The 16976-nt window shown below is 42.7% G+C and overlaps 1 protein-coding gene across 3 annotated transcripts in view; it reads right to left on the reverse strand.

The window, feature by feature from the left end:
- Positions 1-16976, reverse strand: part of atrnl1a (attractin-like 1a) — a 199824-nt gene that overhangs the window by 115193 nt on the left and 67655 nt on the right. For all 3 annotated transcript variants that reach the window (XM_031872746.1, XM_031872756.1, XM_031872738.1), the window contains 2 exons: positions 10497-10739; positions 10125-10262 (listed from right to left, as the gene is read on the reverse strand). In XM_031872746.1, coding sequence (XP_031728606.1) covers positions 10125-10262; positions 10497-10739 — 381 coding nt within the window. The remainder of the gene's footprint in view (positions 1-10124; positions 10263-10496; positions 10740-16976) is intronic.

A 16976-nucleotide genomic window follows, 5' to 3' on the forward strand; every position in this document is an offset into this window, starting at 1 on the left:
CAGAGAGAGAGACAGAGAGAGAGACAGAGAGAGAGACAGAGAGAGAGCATTTGGAGATGAAGGGGTGTAGGAGCAGGGGATTCATAAAAGAGCACGAGCATGAATGAATGAAATGGACGGAGGAGAAAGCACATCAAGCAACAGACTTGCTGACAGCAAAGAAATAAGCGGCGATATAAAGAATCCTGATATCTTAGCAAAGAAAAAATAAAAAAGGTTGATTTGATATAAATCATTTTTCACATGACTTGTGCGAGCCCCCTGAAGAGAGCACAATTTCTCACCCCACTGCCTCTGCATGCACAATACAAAAGACGCTGTTGTCGGGTGTGTTTGAATGTGTGTAGGTGGGAACTAGGCTGTGTGTGTGTGTGTGTGTGTGTGTCTCTCTATGAGTCAGACAGGTAAAGATGAGGAAATAAGAAGACATTAGAGAAGAATCCTCGCTCTGCTCCGTCTTATTCCCATGGGCCGTGCACTTATGAAACTCAAATATAGCTTAATGGGAAAGAAACAAATCAAGGGCTCGTGTGGTGCTTAACATTTTTGTGAATTCTTGTCTGCTGCTGCTAAATATCGCTTGGTGGATATTTCAACAAATGTACGTATTCTCCACCTCCTCTGCTCCGACAGAAAGCGATGAGTTCACACCATGAATACAATAAATGAATTAGGGCCAGCTGTTTTTTCTCCTGACCATGTGAATCATCTCTGGAATTTCATCTTCCAAATGTTTTTTTTTTTACTATTCTTTATCTTTTGTTCTTTCAGAATCTCTCCATAAAAACGACATGCCGCTGACAGATAAAAAGAAAGAGAGGATAACCAGATGGTGTGAGCGGGAGTAGTGTTGAGCAACACATTTCCATAACTCCTGTTTGACGTCTCAAAGACTTCATGCAGTTAAGCAAACAAACAGACAAATAGCAATGAAATATTTGTTTAGGTTTATAGAAACCTGCAAAAACAAGATACAACATACATATAAGCAAAGCATTCAACTTTTATTAAATGCTGTATCAGCAAATCAGTTGTATGTCTTCTCATGTACACAGTGTAGCATCTTGATGCATGCTGCAACATTTATAGCAGTAACCTTAAAGATACTTGTTATACACCTTCCATACACTGAAGGTAGAGTGTATGAACCTGCCCATCAGTTAGGGGTTCAGCGCCTTGCTCATGGACATTTCACTCAATCCCTCTAGAGGTGGCGGGGATCGAACCAGCAACCCCATTTAAAACACAAATGGTATTTTTTGTTTTCTTCATCACCGATTAGACGAGCTGGGTTTAAGAACCTCATTTACAATAAACGTTGAGCGTCTTCTTGCAGCAGGAAACAATATTTGGATGTGTGCGTTTGGACATAAGATCTAAAACACAATTGCAACGGTATTTATAAAACAGTCAAACGTGCCTCAAGCCAGGTCCCCTGTGCAGGCCACATTAGTGAGAATCACTAAGTAGAGGTCACGAACCTCAAACAATGTGGCCGTCCTAAAATCAAATACGCAGTAGTTCCTAGTAGATTCCTAAACATTCAGCACTTTGCAACGCGTTCACACCTACCAGAGGTGTTGATTGATCTACAAGGAAATCATCTGTGAATATTATACAGCTGGAACATGTGTGTGCGTGTGTCAATGTGCTTGTGATGGTGATTGTGTCATGTATGTGTGCACATCTGTGTAAGAGTGACACCTTTAATTGCCGTCTTATTATTAGTCGTACTGTATATCTCAGTGGCTCGTATAGAGAAGAGGGCGGCTTCCAAACAAGCAGCATGCAGCTAATAAACAGGAGTCTCTGATTCTTAGCTTGCTTTTCATGATGTAGGACAGATTCATCACCGTTTCCTCCAATTGCAACAGCCTGCTGTACACTCTCAATGAAGGCTGAACATCAACCCGCTCACCAAACATATTGGCGATGTTTGATGAGTCCGTAAAACCCTTAATTATGTTTAATGTCGATGTCTTTAAAAGGAGCATTACACGAGATTCAGAGCATTAATGTGGCAGCATCGGCTGTCAGCTAGAGGTGTGTACATCTGCACCGCTCTCATATGGCGGTTACAGCTGATGACGCCTAAAGATTTCTCATATTGTCCCTCTGAATATACCTGTACTAACCCTCCGTTTTAGTACCCGTCTCTTTAAGCCCTCCTGAGATGCAATACTTAACACACTAATGAAAATAAGTGGTTTTGTAAATCATTTTTGCCACAAAATTCGATATTCCCTTTTCTTCACTTTGCCATTTCCCCCAGATTATGATCAAACACGCTCATCTCCATGAATATGTTTTCATCATCTTCATCATCATCATCAATGTCACCTTCCACCTACTGCTGACTCCTGCTTTTCCTTTGTTCAGTTCCACAGACGGGGCAGTTTGGCTGGATAAGAGCGGACAGGGCTTTATATTCCTGTGTTTGATGAAGGGATGATGGGGAAGGGTCGAGGGCAAACATCACAGAAGAGAGTGGTGGGAAGTCTGTAAAATATGTGGAACCACACACACGCATATATATTCGCATACGAAGAGAAAAATGATTTTCAAACCAGCGATATCAAAGAGCCCTTCAATATAGATTGCTTCTCTCAGCCGTCTTTACTTTCCTCTGATCCGTGAAGCTGGTTAAAATTATAATCATGTTAGCGTCAGTTATTTTAGGACCATTTATCGCACAAGATTAACACAATAATGCCTCATAATTACATACTTGTATGATTTAAAGCCGATTTCAACAGGAATAAACCTTTGTTTTCATAGATACATTTAAAAATAGATGCATCTAAAGAGATGTATGCTACAGTGTAAGACTTTAAAGCCTAGTGATCAAAGTGTATATGTTTGCTCACCTGATGCAACTATAGATTTGCCAAATGCAGTCTTCCAAAAAGGTTGGTCAACTTATGTGGATCTGAATATTACCAAAAGCAATCATTTCACCTCAGAACACAAGAGTATACACAAAAAAACACTTCAAACAATCCGAACCAGCCCTTTCAGTCATTTCCAAACTTAACCCAGCTAACGCTGACTCAGCTCGTGCGAGCGTTCACACTATTCATAACCTTATTGATGAGCTTACCTTGGTCTCCTACGTCACTGCATTGTGCAAACGGCTGAGTGGGCGTTTCCTTTTGAAAAGCCCGGGAAAACAACGCAGATGAACCCGCCCTTTAATATAGTCCAAATTTATTATGAAACTGTTCCGACATCTAATAAGTTCTGTCATCCACAGGACAATCACTGATGTAGGAGCTGAGTGGCTACACGCTTCCCTTTCACGCCTCTCTTTCTCTTTCTAAAGCTCTGTGATATGTTCTGTGTGTGAGGCGGCGTGGTTGCATTTTTGTGGCGCAAGTTGGTCTAAATACGGCATTTTTATTCAACGCTACTGCTTGTCAGACATGATAGCATGGGAGCCAGTTATATGTATTTTATGCTGGTTAATGTGTGCGTGAGCTGTCAGCCAAGAATGAAAGCATGGCATCTCAAAGAAAGCAGCTAATTCTAGACAAAACATGAGTCACAGCAGCAGCTGACTGGAGATCAAAAAGCATTCAAAAGCCGTTTGAAATCATATTTAAAAAATCATTTGTATGTGTGTGGCTTTGTGTGTTGGTACTTGTGTGTGTGTGTGTGTGTACTTTTGATTTTTCTATGCGCTGGTTTGTTGACCAGGCTGAAGCCAGGAATAGAGCTGCCAGAGGGAAGATGACTGGATACCGCTGAGAATGCTGGGTACTTCCGCCACAAGGCTCCACAGGTACATAAACATATATAGCACACATCACACACACACACACACACACCGACAGACACACTTAAGACAGCAGGTGAGAGTGGATTTGGCAGCTTCTCCACAGAGAAGGCTGAATGGAGCGACTCTGCAGGCAGCATCCTTTGTCTGCTGCTGAAGCTCAACAACAGCTGGCTCTGTCTGATCCATTACACACACACACACACACACACGACGCTGCTGTCCTGTCTGTCCTGACTGTCCTAGTCTCTCGCTGAGGCTGCTGGGTTGCCAGTTTCTTACAGAGACATCACTCAACATCTCTATGGCTCCTGCACTGAACACAAATTTACAAAGAACTCCCGCTGTTGCACCCTGCTTAGTGACTGTGCATCAAAACCTCAAAATTAGGGACAGAGACAGAGAGAGGGAAGATGAGAGGGGGGGGGGGGGGCAGGAGAGACCAGCCTCACAAGAAAACATCACCATTGGTTATTTGTTTAAATTTAAATCTATTTTCAGGACTTGTTTTCCTGACAAGCGACCTCTTGTGATGGTAAACAGAGATTCTTTCTTCAGCTGCCTGTGTAGTGACGGCAGGAAAACAATGTCATGTTGCTTTCATTTGGAAAACAGGACACGATACATTTACAACAAAACCGGCAATTTGTCCACTTAAATGGAAAACACACATTTGATGTCACTGGAGACGTTTTTTGTATTAAATATAACCACAATCTTACCCTAACATGAATCAGTGTCCATACATATGTAGAACACTGTCAACGCTCAAGTCACGACAAGCGGATATCGACCTCTTTATGTTAATAGAAAACATAACGGACATAAGTTCACTTCAAAACATACTTGATTTTGCAAATTATTTGTATTTAATCATGCTTTCTGGGTGACAGCGTTGTGGTGGGACACCACCAACACCTCCTCCTCCATCACTTCCATGTTAGCTGCAGATAGAGGAGAGTCCTTGGTCACGTTTCCACAAGCGGTCGCTTCACAGGAAAACATTAAGTCAAGTAAATGAAGGACATTTTAATTGGTTGAACAAACGACCGATGCTGTTGCTTTGGTACGGACGGTCTTGAGGTAAAGTTGAAATTTAAAATTGAGTGTTTTGTTGTCGACAACAAGATGTGACATAAGGCAGGTTTTTGAGTGTTGTTAGTTTCGCTATCCAGATGTGCGTGAGGTTAATGCAAGAGGCATTTGGTCATTCTTCTTCTTTTATTTTGAATTTTGAGAAATAATTTTTAGATGGATGAATTCAATGGCTTTTAGGAATGAAGAGGGAACCCTGCCATAGCCAACTGGAGGTTGGTTTTAGTTTATGTGAACGACTGAATGCTAAAAGTCAGCTCATTCACCCTAATTTAACTCTACAGCTTTGTTTACACTCTTGGCATCGTAGCGTGGAGCCTGCGCAGATGCGCGTAAGCTCCGAGCGTGCACAAATGCGCTTATGCTAAAATGCGCTGCTTGTTGCATTATTCTCAGAAACGCCAGAGGGCATACAAACAAAATGAACTGCGAAGAATCAAAAAGACAATTAGTGAAACTGTCAAAGCGCCATAAACCAACTTCCACTATGCCGAGGAGGGATTGTAATTAACTGTAAGCTCATATCTCATATTCACGGACTACTTTATTGACTTTGTACAAGCCCTGTAAAGAAAGAAGTTAAGTATGACATGCATTAGAAAGAAACAAATTGAATATCCTCTAAACAATTCGATTTGGCTGCAAAATATATTTTTCAGACCTCCTGTTTCTCAAGCATTTAAATGTGAATTGACCTTTGTATAATCCCTAGACATGTAAATAGTGCTTTTATCAGTGACCTATTTCACGTCTAAAAGACTGATTGCGCGCGCCATGCTACAAAAATGCAGAGAGAGCGCACAGACTGTGATTACCTCTTTCTCTGGCGCTTCACTACAGCGAGTATAAACTAAGCTTAAGTGCTTCAGAATGTGGCCCTTCAAGCAACAGTATATAACCACACAAATGATCCACCAACTGCATGGTCTTAAGAGCACTGTAAAAAAAAAAAAAGAAGAATCGCTCTACTGGAAAAGATACCTGTCCTGACCGAAAAACACTTTCACTACAAGAAAATAGAGAAACAATTCCTGTATTTATACATCTTATTCTTTCCTTTCCCTTTTGGAACAATGGCAGCCTGAAGATCAGCAGAAGCCCCGTAACCACACAAGAACCAGGCACTGAACTGAGCTGAACCCGTAAAAGATGAGGGAACTTGACAAAACGTCCTTTAACTTGTGTAGCGTTTCTATGTAAGACAGCAGTGAGGTAGTGCAGGGAGAGATCGAGTATCGGAGCGAGATGGACACGGGGAGCCGCTGATGTGAATCATGCAAAATTTATGGAAGCAACAAAAGTGTTCAGCATGAGCCGCTGATGGGAGAGGAGAATTGCACGCTTAAGCACTGAGTAGCAAAAGATAACAAGCACAGGGAAAAACAACACAAGCCGAAGTCTTGCCTGGGAGACAATTCAGAAGGAGGCGTGGGAGCACCATGGTCTGCCTGCTGCTGGCGATACCTCACTGAACCCGAGCACCAGCACCAAAACATCACAAGAAACTATATGACTGTGGGAGGTAAAGTGACATTCTGAATATTCCAAAGGCCCTGTTAACACTCAGTTGCTAAGAAATCAGATTACTCACCAATACCCCCACTATACAGACGCAGAGAGCAAACTGGGTCTGAAAAGTGAGGCTAATGCAGAAGGGCCTTGAACTTGCAGTCTTGCTAATGACCAGCAGGGGGCGACTCCTCTGGTTGTATAGAAGTCTATGAGAAAATGACTACTACTCACTTGATGTATTACCTTAGTAAACATTGTAAACATGAGTTTATGGTCTCAATCGCTAGTCTCAAGTCTTCTTCAATACAGCATGATGTTCGTTTCGGAAATTATTGTCCATTTAGAGTCAAATAGACAACAAAACAAGGTATGCTTTAGGTATTCCATTGTACTTAGCTCCACCCTCTCGTGTCTCTTTTGGTTCCAAAAAAACAAGATGGCGACGCCCAAAATGCAAAACTCCAAGGCTTGAAAAACGCATTACACAAGCCAATGGGTGACGTCATGATGCCCAAGTCCACTTCTTATATACAGACAAACAAATATCCACTTTTAAGAAATACGTGCCATTACCCAAGAATCCTTTTTTAATATTGATTCATTGTAAAATTATTTTCCGATTAAATGTTTGGTAAATGAAATGTCCGAAAACAGCAGACCCCATATTCCCAGATCCAAAAGGGACGTCTCCAAATTGCTTCTCAAGTGTGTTTGTGTCCCAAAGTGTTGTTGAGTTATCTTAAGTGATCTTGACATTGTTCACATTTAACTCAGTTTTAAAGCCCAGAACATGATGTTTCTTCCAAACCTTACTAAGTGGATTTGTCAGCATGTTGGACTGAGAACGTGTGCACCGTGACTTGACGTCACATCTCTGAGGAGGCAGAGCTTCTGTAACACCCTGACAGAGATGCACGAATCCACTTTAACTCTCTCCTTATCCTCACTACTGTTTACGTGCCATTAAGCAAACCACAAACCCCACACAACCATTCAGTGACACAAGTTTGGTTGCACTACTTCCATGTGCGGATGTTTAACAGCGCAACCCTTCCACTGATGCATATGATGGGAAAACAGTGTTTGTCCGTCTCTCCGCTGTGATAAAAACTAGAGACGAAATCAACAGAATATGAAAGACTCTCGGTATGCATGTTCTCCTCTGAGGGAGTAAAAGTCTAAACCGAGATCCAACATGTTGTCTGCTGCAGCTGAAGGTTGGCTCAAGTGTGTTTGATTTGGTATGTGTGCAGCACAAGGTGAACGGTCCATTCAGAGAAAAGGGACACTAATGCCCTGCACACACACACTTCATCCAGATTTGACAAGGTTAGTTAATCATCTGTCAGAGGGACAGGGGGAACGGACAGACTCCCCTCTCCTCTCCTTTGTCCGTCCTCCATCTCCTCCTCTTTTTATCCCTCCATCTCCTCCTCTATTCCTTCATCGTCTCTCCAGCCAAGGGCAACTGTCCTTTTCCTCCGATATTAACCTTGTGTATCTCACCACATGGTTTCATCTGTTTTTCTCTCTCTGTCGGCGTGCCTTTGTCCCTGTTGCCTCCTCTCTCTCACTCCGTCTCCCCCTTTCCCTCCCCCACTGCCTCTCTGACCCGTCCATCCCCTTTACAACCCTATGAGCCGAGGCCTTCTCCCCTCCCTGGTAGCTGCGACAGCCGTCGCTCTATCATTCAGTCCTCTAATCGGCCACACGTCATTGCCTCCCGGCCATTTAACTCAAGGTAAATCTAGTGGTCCCTTTTATAAAGAGAGATGGAGATAGAACGGATGAATGGATTGATGGACAGATGGACTATTTAAGACAGAGACTTATTGTGATCTGAAGAGGGAATGACAGGAGTGTAGAGGAAGTAAAAGAGGGGAAAATGAAGGTGGAAGGAAGTAAAGGTAGATGGGTTTAAGCCGGATGGAGGTGGACGGATGAGTCTGGTCAGTGCAATCAGTGGAGACAAAAAAAGAAGCTCTAGGGAGGTGAGAACCAATGACACAAGCCTCTCTACAAATCCAGTTTAACCAGGAAGAACGAGAAGGGAAGGAAGAAGAGAAGAGGGGACGGAAAGCAAAAGAAAGAAGATAAGGAGAGAAGAAGAAAGGGGGAAGAAGGACAGAAAAGGAGGAAAGAAGAGAATAGGTGGGAAAAGGAGAGGAGATATGAGAAGGGAGAAAAGAAAAGATGAAAGAGGGGAAAGGGCTAGATTAATTGAACAAATACGGCCTGAACAATAAAAGGAAAGGAGGCATGAAAGAGGAGTAGAGAATGGACCATGTGGGGAGAGAAACGGCAGGAAAAACATGACCGGAGAGCGTTAAAGAGAGAGCGAAGCAAAATGTCAAAAGACAGCGAGACAGAGGAGCGAAACGGAAAACATGGCAAAGAAAGCCAAAGTAGAAGAGAAAAGTGCATCAGAGTCCTGTACGGAGGCGGAGAGAGGCGTGCATCTATCAGCGCTGCGCTCGCTGTGAGGAGCCGCCAGGGACGGAGACACCAGTCAACTCAGGAAATAAGAAAATGATTAAGAGCGATTTAATGTCACGAGCCAAAAAGCACATCTGTCACAGCGAGACTGATGTTGCTGCACCTCCCGCTCACTCCCCCCCCCCCCCCCCCCCTCCTCACCCTCCTCACTCACACTCCAGCAGTCACTCACTCATTCATTCATTACATCTCCCATCCAGGCCCGTACTGTATCATACACCTTCCAAAAACCCCAGCCCCCCCGGATTTTCCTGTGGCTTCTGCTTTCTATTATCTAACTCTCACACACACACACACACACACACACAAGCTAACAAACCCTGCTTGCTGTGATTAATTGAATGCGAAACAAAACAAAGCTGCTGACAGGCGGATTCCAAGCAGAAAAATATGGATGCCCATGAACCGTGCGTGCACCTCCGCGAGAGCCTTCATCTGCACCATCTTTCCAAGTCTCTCTCTCTCTCTCTCTCTCTCTCTCTGCAGACCTCGATCCTGGCTCCGCTGGTCGCCATGAGCTCAACGGAAAACAAAGCCTGCACAGCTTTTAAGCACTGCCCCCGTCAGGACGTTTGTGTCCATTACAGTGTTGTTGTCCCCTGCTGCCTTCAGGGGATATTTTTTTTATTTATATATATATCGTTCATCGTTTAAAATGTGTGTATCTAGATATAGATATATCTAGATAGATATATCTAGATGGATGGATAGATAGATAGATAGATAGATAGATAGATAGATATATATATAGATCGTTCATCGTTCAAAATGTGTGTATGTATATCTAGATATAAATATATCTAGATAGATAGATAGATAGATAGATAGATATACACACATATACATATACACATTTTAAACGGCTCTTTATTTCTATGAAAGCAATTGAGAGCGAGAGGTGAAGGAGACAGAGAGTTCTCATAGGGGGTTCCATCCAAAACACACCAGGAGAAACCTTTTACTTTTGTTACTTCTGTCTATAATTGAGCTCTGCAAAACAAAACTTTCTCACAGCAAACTTCCGTCTCAGAGCGATCAACTTGTTTCAAGCAATTTTGAAATTGAGGGATTCTATCTTCAGAGACGGCAGATTGTTGCAGCGGAGGAGAAAAAGAAAACATCCAGACAGCTGATTTTTGTTTTCCCCCTCCCCCGTTTCAAGGACTTAAATCAAAGACAATTTGGTAGCTCCAAAAAAACAAAAAAAGAGAAAACACAATACGGCGCTGTGACCTTTTGCACTCACCGTTGCACTTCCCTCCGTTGGTGGGGTCGCCATAGTACCCGGGCATGCAGCTCTGGCAGTGCACCCCCGCCGTCAGGTTCCCACAGTGCTCGCACATGCTGCCGTTCACACACCTGCTGTGACCGTTACACTGGCACGCTGGGAGGACATCACACACACACACAAACACACACACACACACACACACAGGATACACTCAGGTTATTAGGGAAAACCTAGAGCTACAAACCCCCCCATCATGAAGATTATGTTCAGTGTATTGATGAAAGTGGTGCCGAAGGTCCACAGAGAGTAGCGATGTTATTCACTGTTATTCAGCTGGGTGACAGAATGTGACCAGTAGATGAGCACGTGCTCCAGCTGTTCACTCACCGGGACATTGGATGAAGGCCCAGTTGTAGCCTCTGTCGGACGAACAGAGACTCTGATCCAGCACCATGTCCCTGTCTCGTAGTCTGTCCGGGGGCCCGGCCCTGGCACCGGCAGGCTTCATGGGGCCTCGGTAGGACCCCTCCATGCAAACGCCCCTGCCGGTGTTACTGGGATCGCCGCACCAACCGCACTCCGTCCTCTCCAAACACTCGACGCATGTCCTCAGGCCTGAACAGTTCTGGGCTGTGGAGGGGATGCGAGGCGGGGAGGGAGAGGGGGGGAGAAAGGGAGAGGTGGGGAGGGAGACGGGGGGAGAAAGGGAGAGGCGATCAGGAATCAAAAGAGAAATGGAGAGAAGTGAGGAAGAGTCTGTTAGGGTTCTGGTTGTCAGTGCCTTCCAAAAAGTGTTACAAATGACCGAAAAGGAAATCAAGTGAGCTGTTTTCAACCAATAGACACCACCATGATCCTTCCTTAATTGATTGTTTTAATGAAGCATTGTTTTATTAAATATGTGCTGATTTTGCATAGATTTAGAGATGTGGAAATTCGAGGGGATTTTGGATCCACTGTTGTATTACATTACATTACAGTCATTTACAATTTCTTCTGAAATTGTTTGTGTAAATATGCAAATAAGGGAATTATATAATGCTAACTGTTGGTGAGTTTAGGAGAAATACACAGAAGCAATAAACACCTTAATGTATATTTTGGATGGTTTTATTGCACTAATCTGAAACACGACATCTTACGGAAGCAAAACAGTCCAAAATGGACCGGTGTATATAAAACAATGTTTTTGCAGATTCACCATGAATCAGAAGGTGACAGTTTTCATCTCATTGTGTCTGTACTTCTTGCACAGAACTTCTCTGACAAATATCAACAGGTTAATTGAACTGAAAGAGAAACAAAGACCTTGAATGCGTCGCTCAGATGTATTTCAGTGCTGCTGTATTAGTGCATACGCATTTAAACAGAAGCTATATCTGCCTTTCAGCAGTGTTGTCCTCAACACACAATGAAGGTAAAGCGCCTTTAAGACGTGTTCTGACCACAGTCTGTCCTTCACACTGTACTAAAGCTAATCCTAACAGCTTCAAGCTCCGAGCATGAACACAATAAACACCTCCAGTGATCGGCCTCTAATGTACTTAGCGTCTTCTGTTCTCACCTTTTTCTTTGACCCTCAACATTCAGAGAGGAATTGACTTTTCTTTCCCACACCATTCAGCATGTTGAGAAACGCATCTGTATTCATAAAGTGGACGTGACATTCAAAAACACATCACTGGTGCAAATTAAAAATGACACTTTCTTTATGGTATGGCATTCAATAGTTGTAATAGAAAACAACATCTCCATACTGAAGCCCTTTATGTTCCCTGAACGTGGCGATATGTGAGAAGAATAAGACATTTTTCTTTGTTGTTTGTGGAAAAGCCGGCCTTTCCCAGGTCAACTCTACAGCTCCTTTTGAGTCCGTCACTCTTGTTTTGCTGCCGTTCTCGACATCAACATGTCTTCCTGTCATAGTACATTTTAGTCTACAAAGCGAGGGTGGGAATACACACGAGAGAAAGGCAGGAACATAAACTCAGTGGGTATCTCGGCGTGTACACAACAAACCCAAAAGGTTGAGAGGAGTTATCCGAGGCGCTGTTTTCTGTTAGGCCCCGGCGAAGGTGATTCAAACGCAGCGTCAAGTAAAATTAGCATTTTCTCCAGAAAGTTGTTTCTCTTTTGAACACGAGCCATTTCCATAAGCCACAGATGTTCTAGCTGAACATGGATCTCTTTCTCTCTCTGTGTCCCTGCTAGCTAGCTCTGCTTGAAATACCCCCCCCCCCCCCCCCGTTGCATTATTCAACTGCAGCAATGCCGATTCATTTGTTCTCTCGGCCCCTTTATAATTACAAACTTCTTCTCTCGGATTCACTCTTTATCTCCGCTCTGCCACCTTTTCATCCTCCTCTTTTGCATCTTTCTGGCGGTCTCTATTCACTAAGCCGTCTTCCCCTCTCGCGCTCTTTAGGAGCTGCCACTGTACCCTCTTCTCCCTCATTTCCTGCCATTTTTATTTAATTAGATTCTTTTTTTTTTCTGGATGACACCAATACACTTTAGGCATAAATGAAATCCCAAAGAAAAGAAACTCTTCATCCGCTCTTCTATCGTGTCTCCTCTACCGCGTTCCTCCCTCCGGTTTTTACTCTCACCTCCCCTCTCTTCCTCCCTCATTTCACTTCCCCTCCGACAACACACTGGAGCTCCACTACAGTCAACACTTCAAAGAGAGGCAGTTCAACAGAATACCCCAAATCCACCACACAGTGGGGTTTCGCCTGCTAGAAAAGTACATATTTATACACCCACGACTTTAATACCCAATAAATATATCAGGCCTGTTCATCAATTCCTCAAATATGACTCAAATTGCAGGGAATTGGTAGCCGCTCTTTGTAAGCCAAATGTGCCAAACCTTTGTATTTTCACAAAAGTCTTCATCTATCTTTGATATAATTTATCCAATTTGCACCCACTACGTGGCAGCAATGTCTCCCCCCTGCTTTGTATCACTCCATTAAAGAATACTGTCAACCAATACATTTTTTTCACATATTTTATAATTTATATCTCAGGCTGTTAACGATATACAAACTAAAACTCTGTAAAACCTTCAGAATATAAATAGGAATGAAAGTGGAAAGCTTGGTGGATGTAATTGCTGCTGAAGTGGAGATTTCTGTCTCAGTCTGAGAAAAAGACATGTTTTGTAAAAGTCACTACATTCTGAAGACACTACAGGTGAAAAGGGTAAAACAATAATTAATAGACATCACAGTGAAACTTCCGCAGTTGATTACTCACGTCTTATATTACGAGTTTTCAGAAATGTTGGTGAGTTTAGGAGAAATCTACTGACGCGAACAGACAAAGTAGTAAAATTTACGCCTAAATGTGTATTTTGAATGATTTCTTTCCTCGAGCCTGAGAGAAGAAGCAGAACAGACCGAAATCTTAAAGCCTATCAGGGCACGAAAAAACAGTTTAAACAGTTCATCTCTACACACATACTTGCCACATTGCAAGGTGCATTTGCAGCTCTTGACTGCAATTCATTTGTGAAACATGTCAAAATCCGTGACAGCGAATGCATCAAATATTTCAGGCATCTGCCTGCATGCCACGAATATGATGAAAGGGGCCATGAGGACACCACATGGCACGAGTGGAAGCCGCTTACAGATGTGAGAGACAACTCCTGCATTGATAGAAAACATGAAGTCCTTACACGCTCACTTACTAAACTGTGGTTTCTGTGTCGATAATGTAATTTACCTGCTATGTGCTCTATTGCATGAGCTGATTTTTAATAGCATTTCCAACCATCTGGCCAAATCTGTGTTCCATATGGAAAGAATTAAGAGCGGTTCTTGCCTTGTATAGTCTTGTTGGATGGTGCCTGTATTTCCCCATGAGGGTGGGAAACATATTTCATGATGTAAAATGCAAACATGTGTCCAAAGACAAAACTGTGACCAACGGCTACTTTGTGGATGAAAATAGAGACACTGATTTATGCAATTTAATCTGCTTTAATGTTCCTCTAATTTCTTGGGTGATTAATTTCTCCTTCCTCCGTGTTTGAATGCAGAGCTCAGCAGCAAAGCGAACATTCTCCTGTACTGGAGACCCAGGCTGAGCGTATAGAGGCAAAAGAGTCATTTACATCTAAAGCAATTACTGGAATTGACTTATGAGGTAAGGCTGGTGAATTTAGCACGTTGCAAAGGAGAACTCTGCTTCATTTGTGAGGGATTTTAGGACTGATGTCCTGAACATAACAAGACAAAAACTTTTTTTTTCATGCTCTGGTAAATTTTGCTTAAAAGGTTGTTTTTTTTTCTCATACTCAGAAACCTCCACTTCAGTAGCAAATACAGCAATGTGTCCTCAAACAACAGTTTGTATACCTTCGTATTGTAAGTAATCAGCAAGGGAAGTTTCACGGCCATATCTATTCCTTATTTAGTCAATTAGCTATTTTTCCTTTACGTTATGTACCTGTGGTGTCTCGCCATAAGACGAACAGTGAAAACCTAAAACGGATACATTTAAAGCAAGTTAGTAAGAGCTAGTTGAGTTTACAAGAACGAGGCTTTCATACTTTATTGAGCCGACGTACAGAATACCTACATTTTCACAATATTTTTTGGTCTCAGCCAGGAAAAGCCGTATCTGTAGGGTCTAAGAGCAGGAAGAGAAATGTAGTAACTAGGTCAAATCCAGATAGACACGTGTTTTGCATCTCAGCCGGCACCTCGAAACATCACTCGCTCAAAACTTTCACAAGTTGCCGTCGTCACTTGGAGACCGGGAGCCCTAATGCCTTTAAAGTTCTGTCAACAAGGAACACGTTGGCTGCTATATAGCAAACATCCACCACGTGCTTTATGTGATAGGAACAGAAATAAAGTCCACATTCCTACTCCGCACTGTGTTCCTTCCCAACACATAGGTCCTGTCCTCGTTGACAGAAATAACCGGCAGGATGCCTAAACACAACGCATGTCATGTGTTCTGAGGGAACTTAGGTTATCTTGTTGAAGCAAAGAAGGATTGCTCGTTCCCGCTGGGGGTATATTCATCTTATCAAAAATTCTCTCAGCACAATCATCTCGGTGGCACATTCTGTTCATCACACCGGGGTTTGATGTTCCTCGTCCCTGGATGGCACGCATCGTCTGGCTTCATCTTGTGTAATCCATTTTCTCCTACAGTACTTGACGGTTAGCATCGCTGAAGCCGGCGGCGTACAGATGTGTGTGAGCGCCCCTCACCCCCATACATAATACATCAAGTATAGATGCCATAAGCTGCCTTCTCCTTCGCTCCTCTCGTACCATGTGAAGCCACGAACCGGCAGACAGGCGGCGTGTGTCGGAAAAAAGCAAACACACACACACACACACTCTGGTGTTTTGTGAGGATTGCCTCAGAGAAAATAAACCTATTTCTCTGCGCAGCAAAACCAATATCGGCTACAACAACATAACCATCATCTGGCCTGGGGAGGGAGGGGGGGGGGGGGGGGGGGGGGTGTGGGGGGGGGGGGGCTGTATTCACCTATCTAGAAAATACACACATTGAGTGACTGAAGGAATAAAAAGCTCCTGGAAGCTGTAATCCAAGAGACTTGTGCGTAACCCCATCTTTTAGTTTTATTGTTTTAAAACAGGGCAGAGAGGTGTTGAATTATCTTTATAATATATTTTGATGCTGCGGTTATAGGTGGTGTTATTGACTGACTAGAACATTGAGAGGTGTTTCTAATATGTTTATGTTTTGTTTTTAAAGTCCATTCTATAAAGAGAACTCACGGTACAGCACAATTAGGCTGGGATTGAAAAACCAGCTTGCTTTCGAAGGGGCTCTAAAAAGTTAAAAATCTGACTGCTGGGGCAACACAGGAGCTAATTATTTCAAGAGTGCTGAAGAGAGAGTGTAGTGAGCCTCCAGCCGACATGAAAAATGGGAATGATATACAAAGCCTTGGGCCACATTTATCTGATAAAGGAATGACCCAGTTCAAATTGGATTCTCAGACAAGCAATAGTTGGGTTTCTTTTGTGAAGTAGCTCCCAAAGCCGAGGTCATGAATCCTTCAGCTGTGGCCTGCAGACATGGTCTCACAAACAAGACACGATTAATCCATTAGTGAAGCAGAAACCTAAGTATGAAACACAAAGCGAATCGTGATGGACTGCAGAAGAGCAACAATGCTATACTTGGGAATTTGAAATGTAAAATATGTCATATTTTATATGCCATTGTTTGAGCAACAGAGGTGAACAGTGGCAGAACAAAGGCCTCCTACACACCTTCTGCCACCAAACTGAGATATGAATAATAAAAGAGAAAAGGAGATGTCGGGGGGGAAAAAAAAAAAAAAAAAAAAAAGGACGCCATTATGTAAGAGCTGAATCTAAAAACCAAAAGAAGGGAAAAGAATGGTGGCTTGCTAACAGTAGGCTGAAGAGCTGTCTGGCACCAGCAAGGAACAATAATCACCAGTCACCAGATAAGAACATCTCGAACTTTGTGAAGCCGTTTTCTTAACTCCTCAGAAACAAGAACACTGGCTACAAATCGACTATTTGTCGAACAAAAGACAGAAAACACCAAGACAAAAGTTTTGCCACAGGGGAATACTTTGACGGTTTGATTTTTTTTAATATATTTTCTTCCACTAGAAACTAGAAAAAATATGTCTTTATTTGACCTCGACTTTTCCGAATGAAACATCAAAGAACATAATTAAAACACTTACTTAATGTTAGTCAAGTCTTCTGTCTCGGTCGGTTATTATTTGTTTGTATTTGTCTTATTTGCTCGTTAAACGCTTCATTGATTTGGGAAAAAGGGAAATTGTTGTACAAAATAATGTAAAATGTACTTCTGCAGTTTGCCTAT

The sequence above is a fragment of the Anarrhichthys ocellatus genome, unplaced genomic scaffold (genome assembly GCF_004355925.1).
Source record: "Anarrhichthys ocellatus isolate YVR2014 unplaced genomic scaffold, GSC_Weel_1.0 scaffold3, whole genome shotgun sequence".
Lineage (NCBI taxonomy): Eukaryota > Metazoa > Chordata > Actinopteri > Perciformes > Anarhichadidae > Anarrhichthys > Anarrhichthys ocellatus.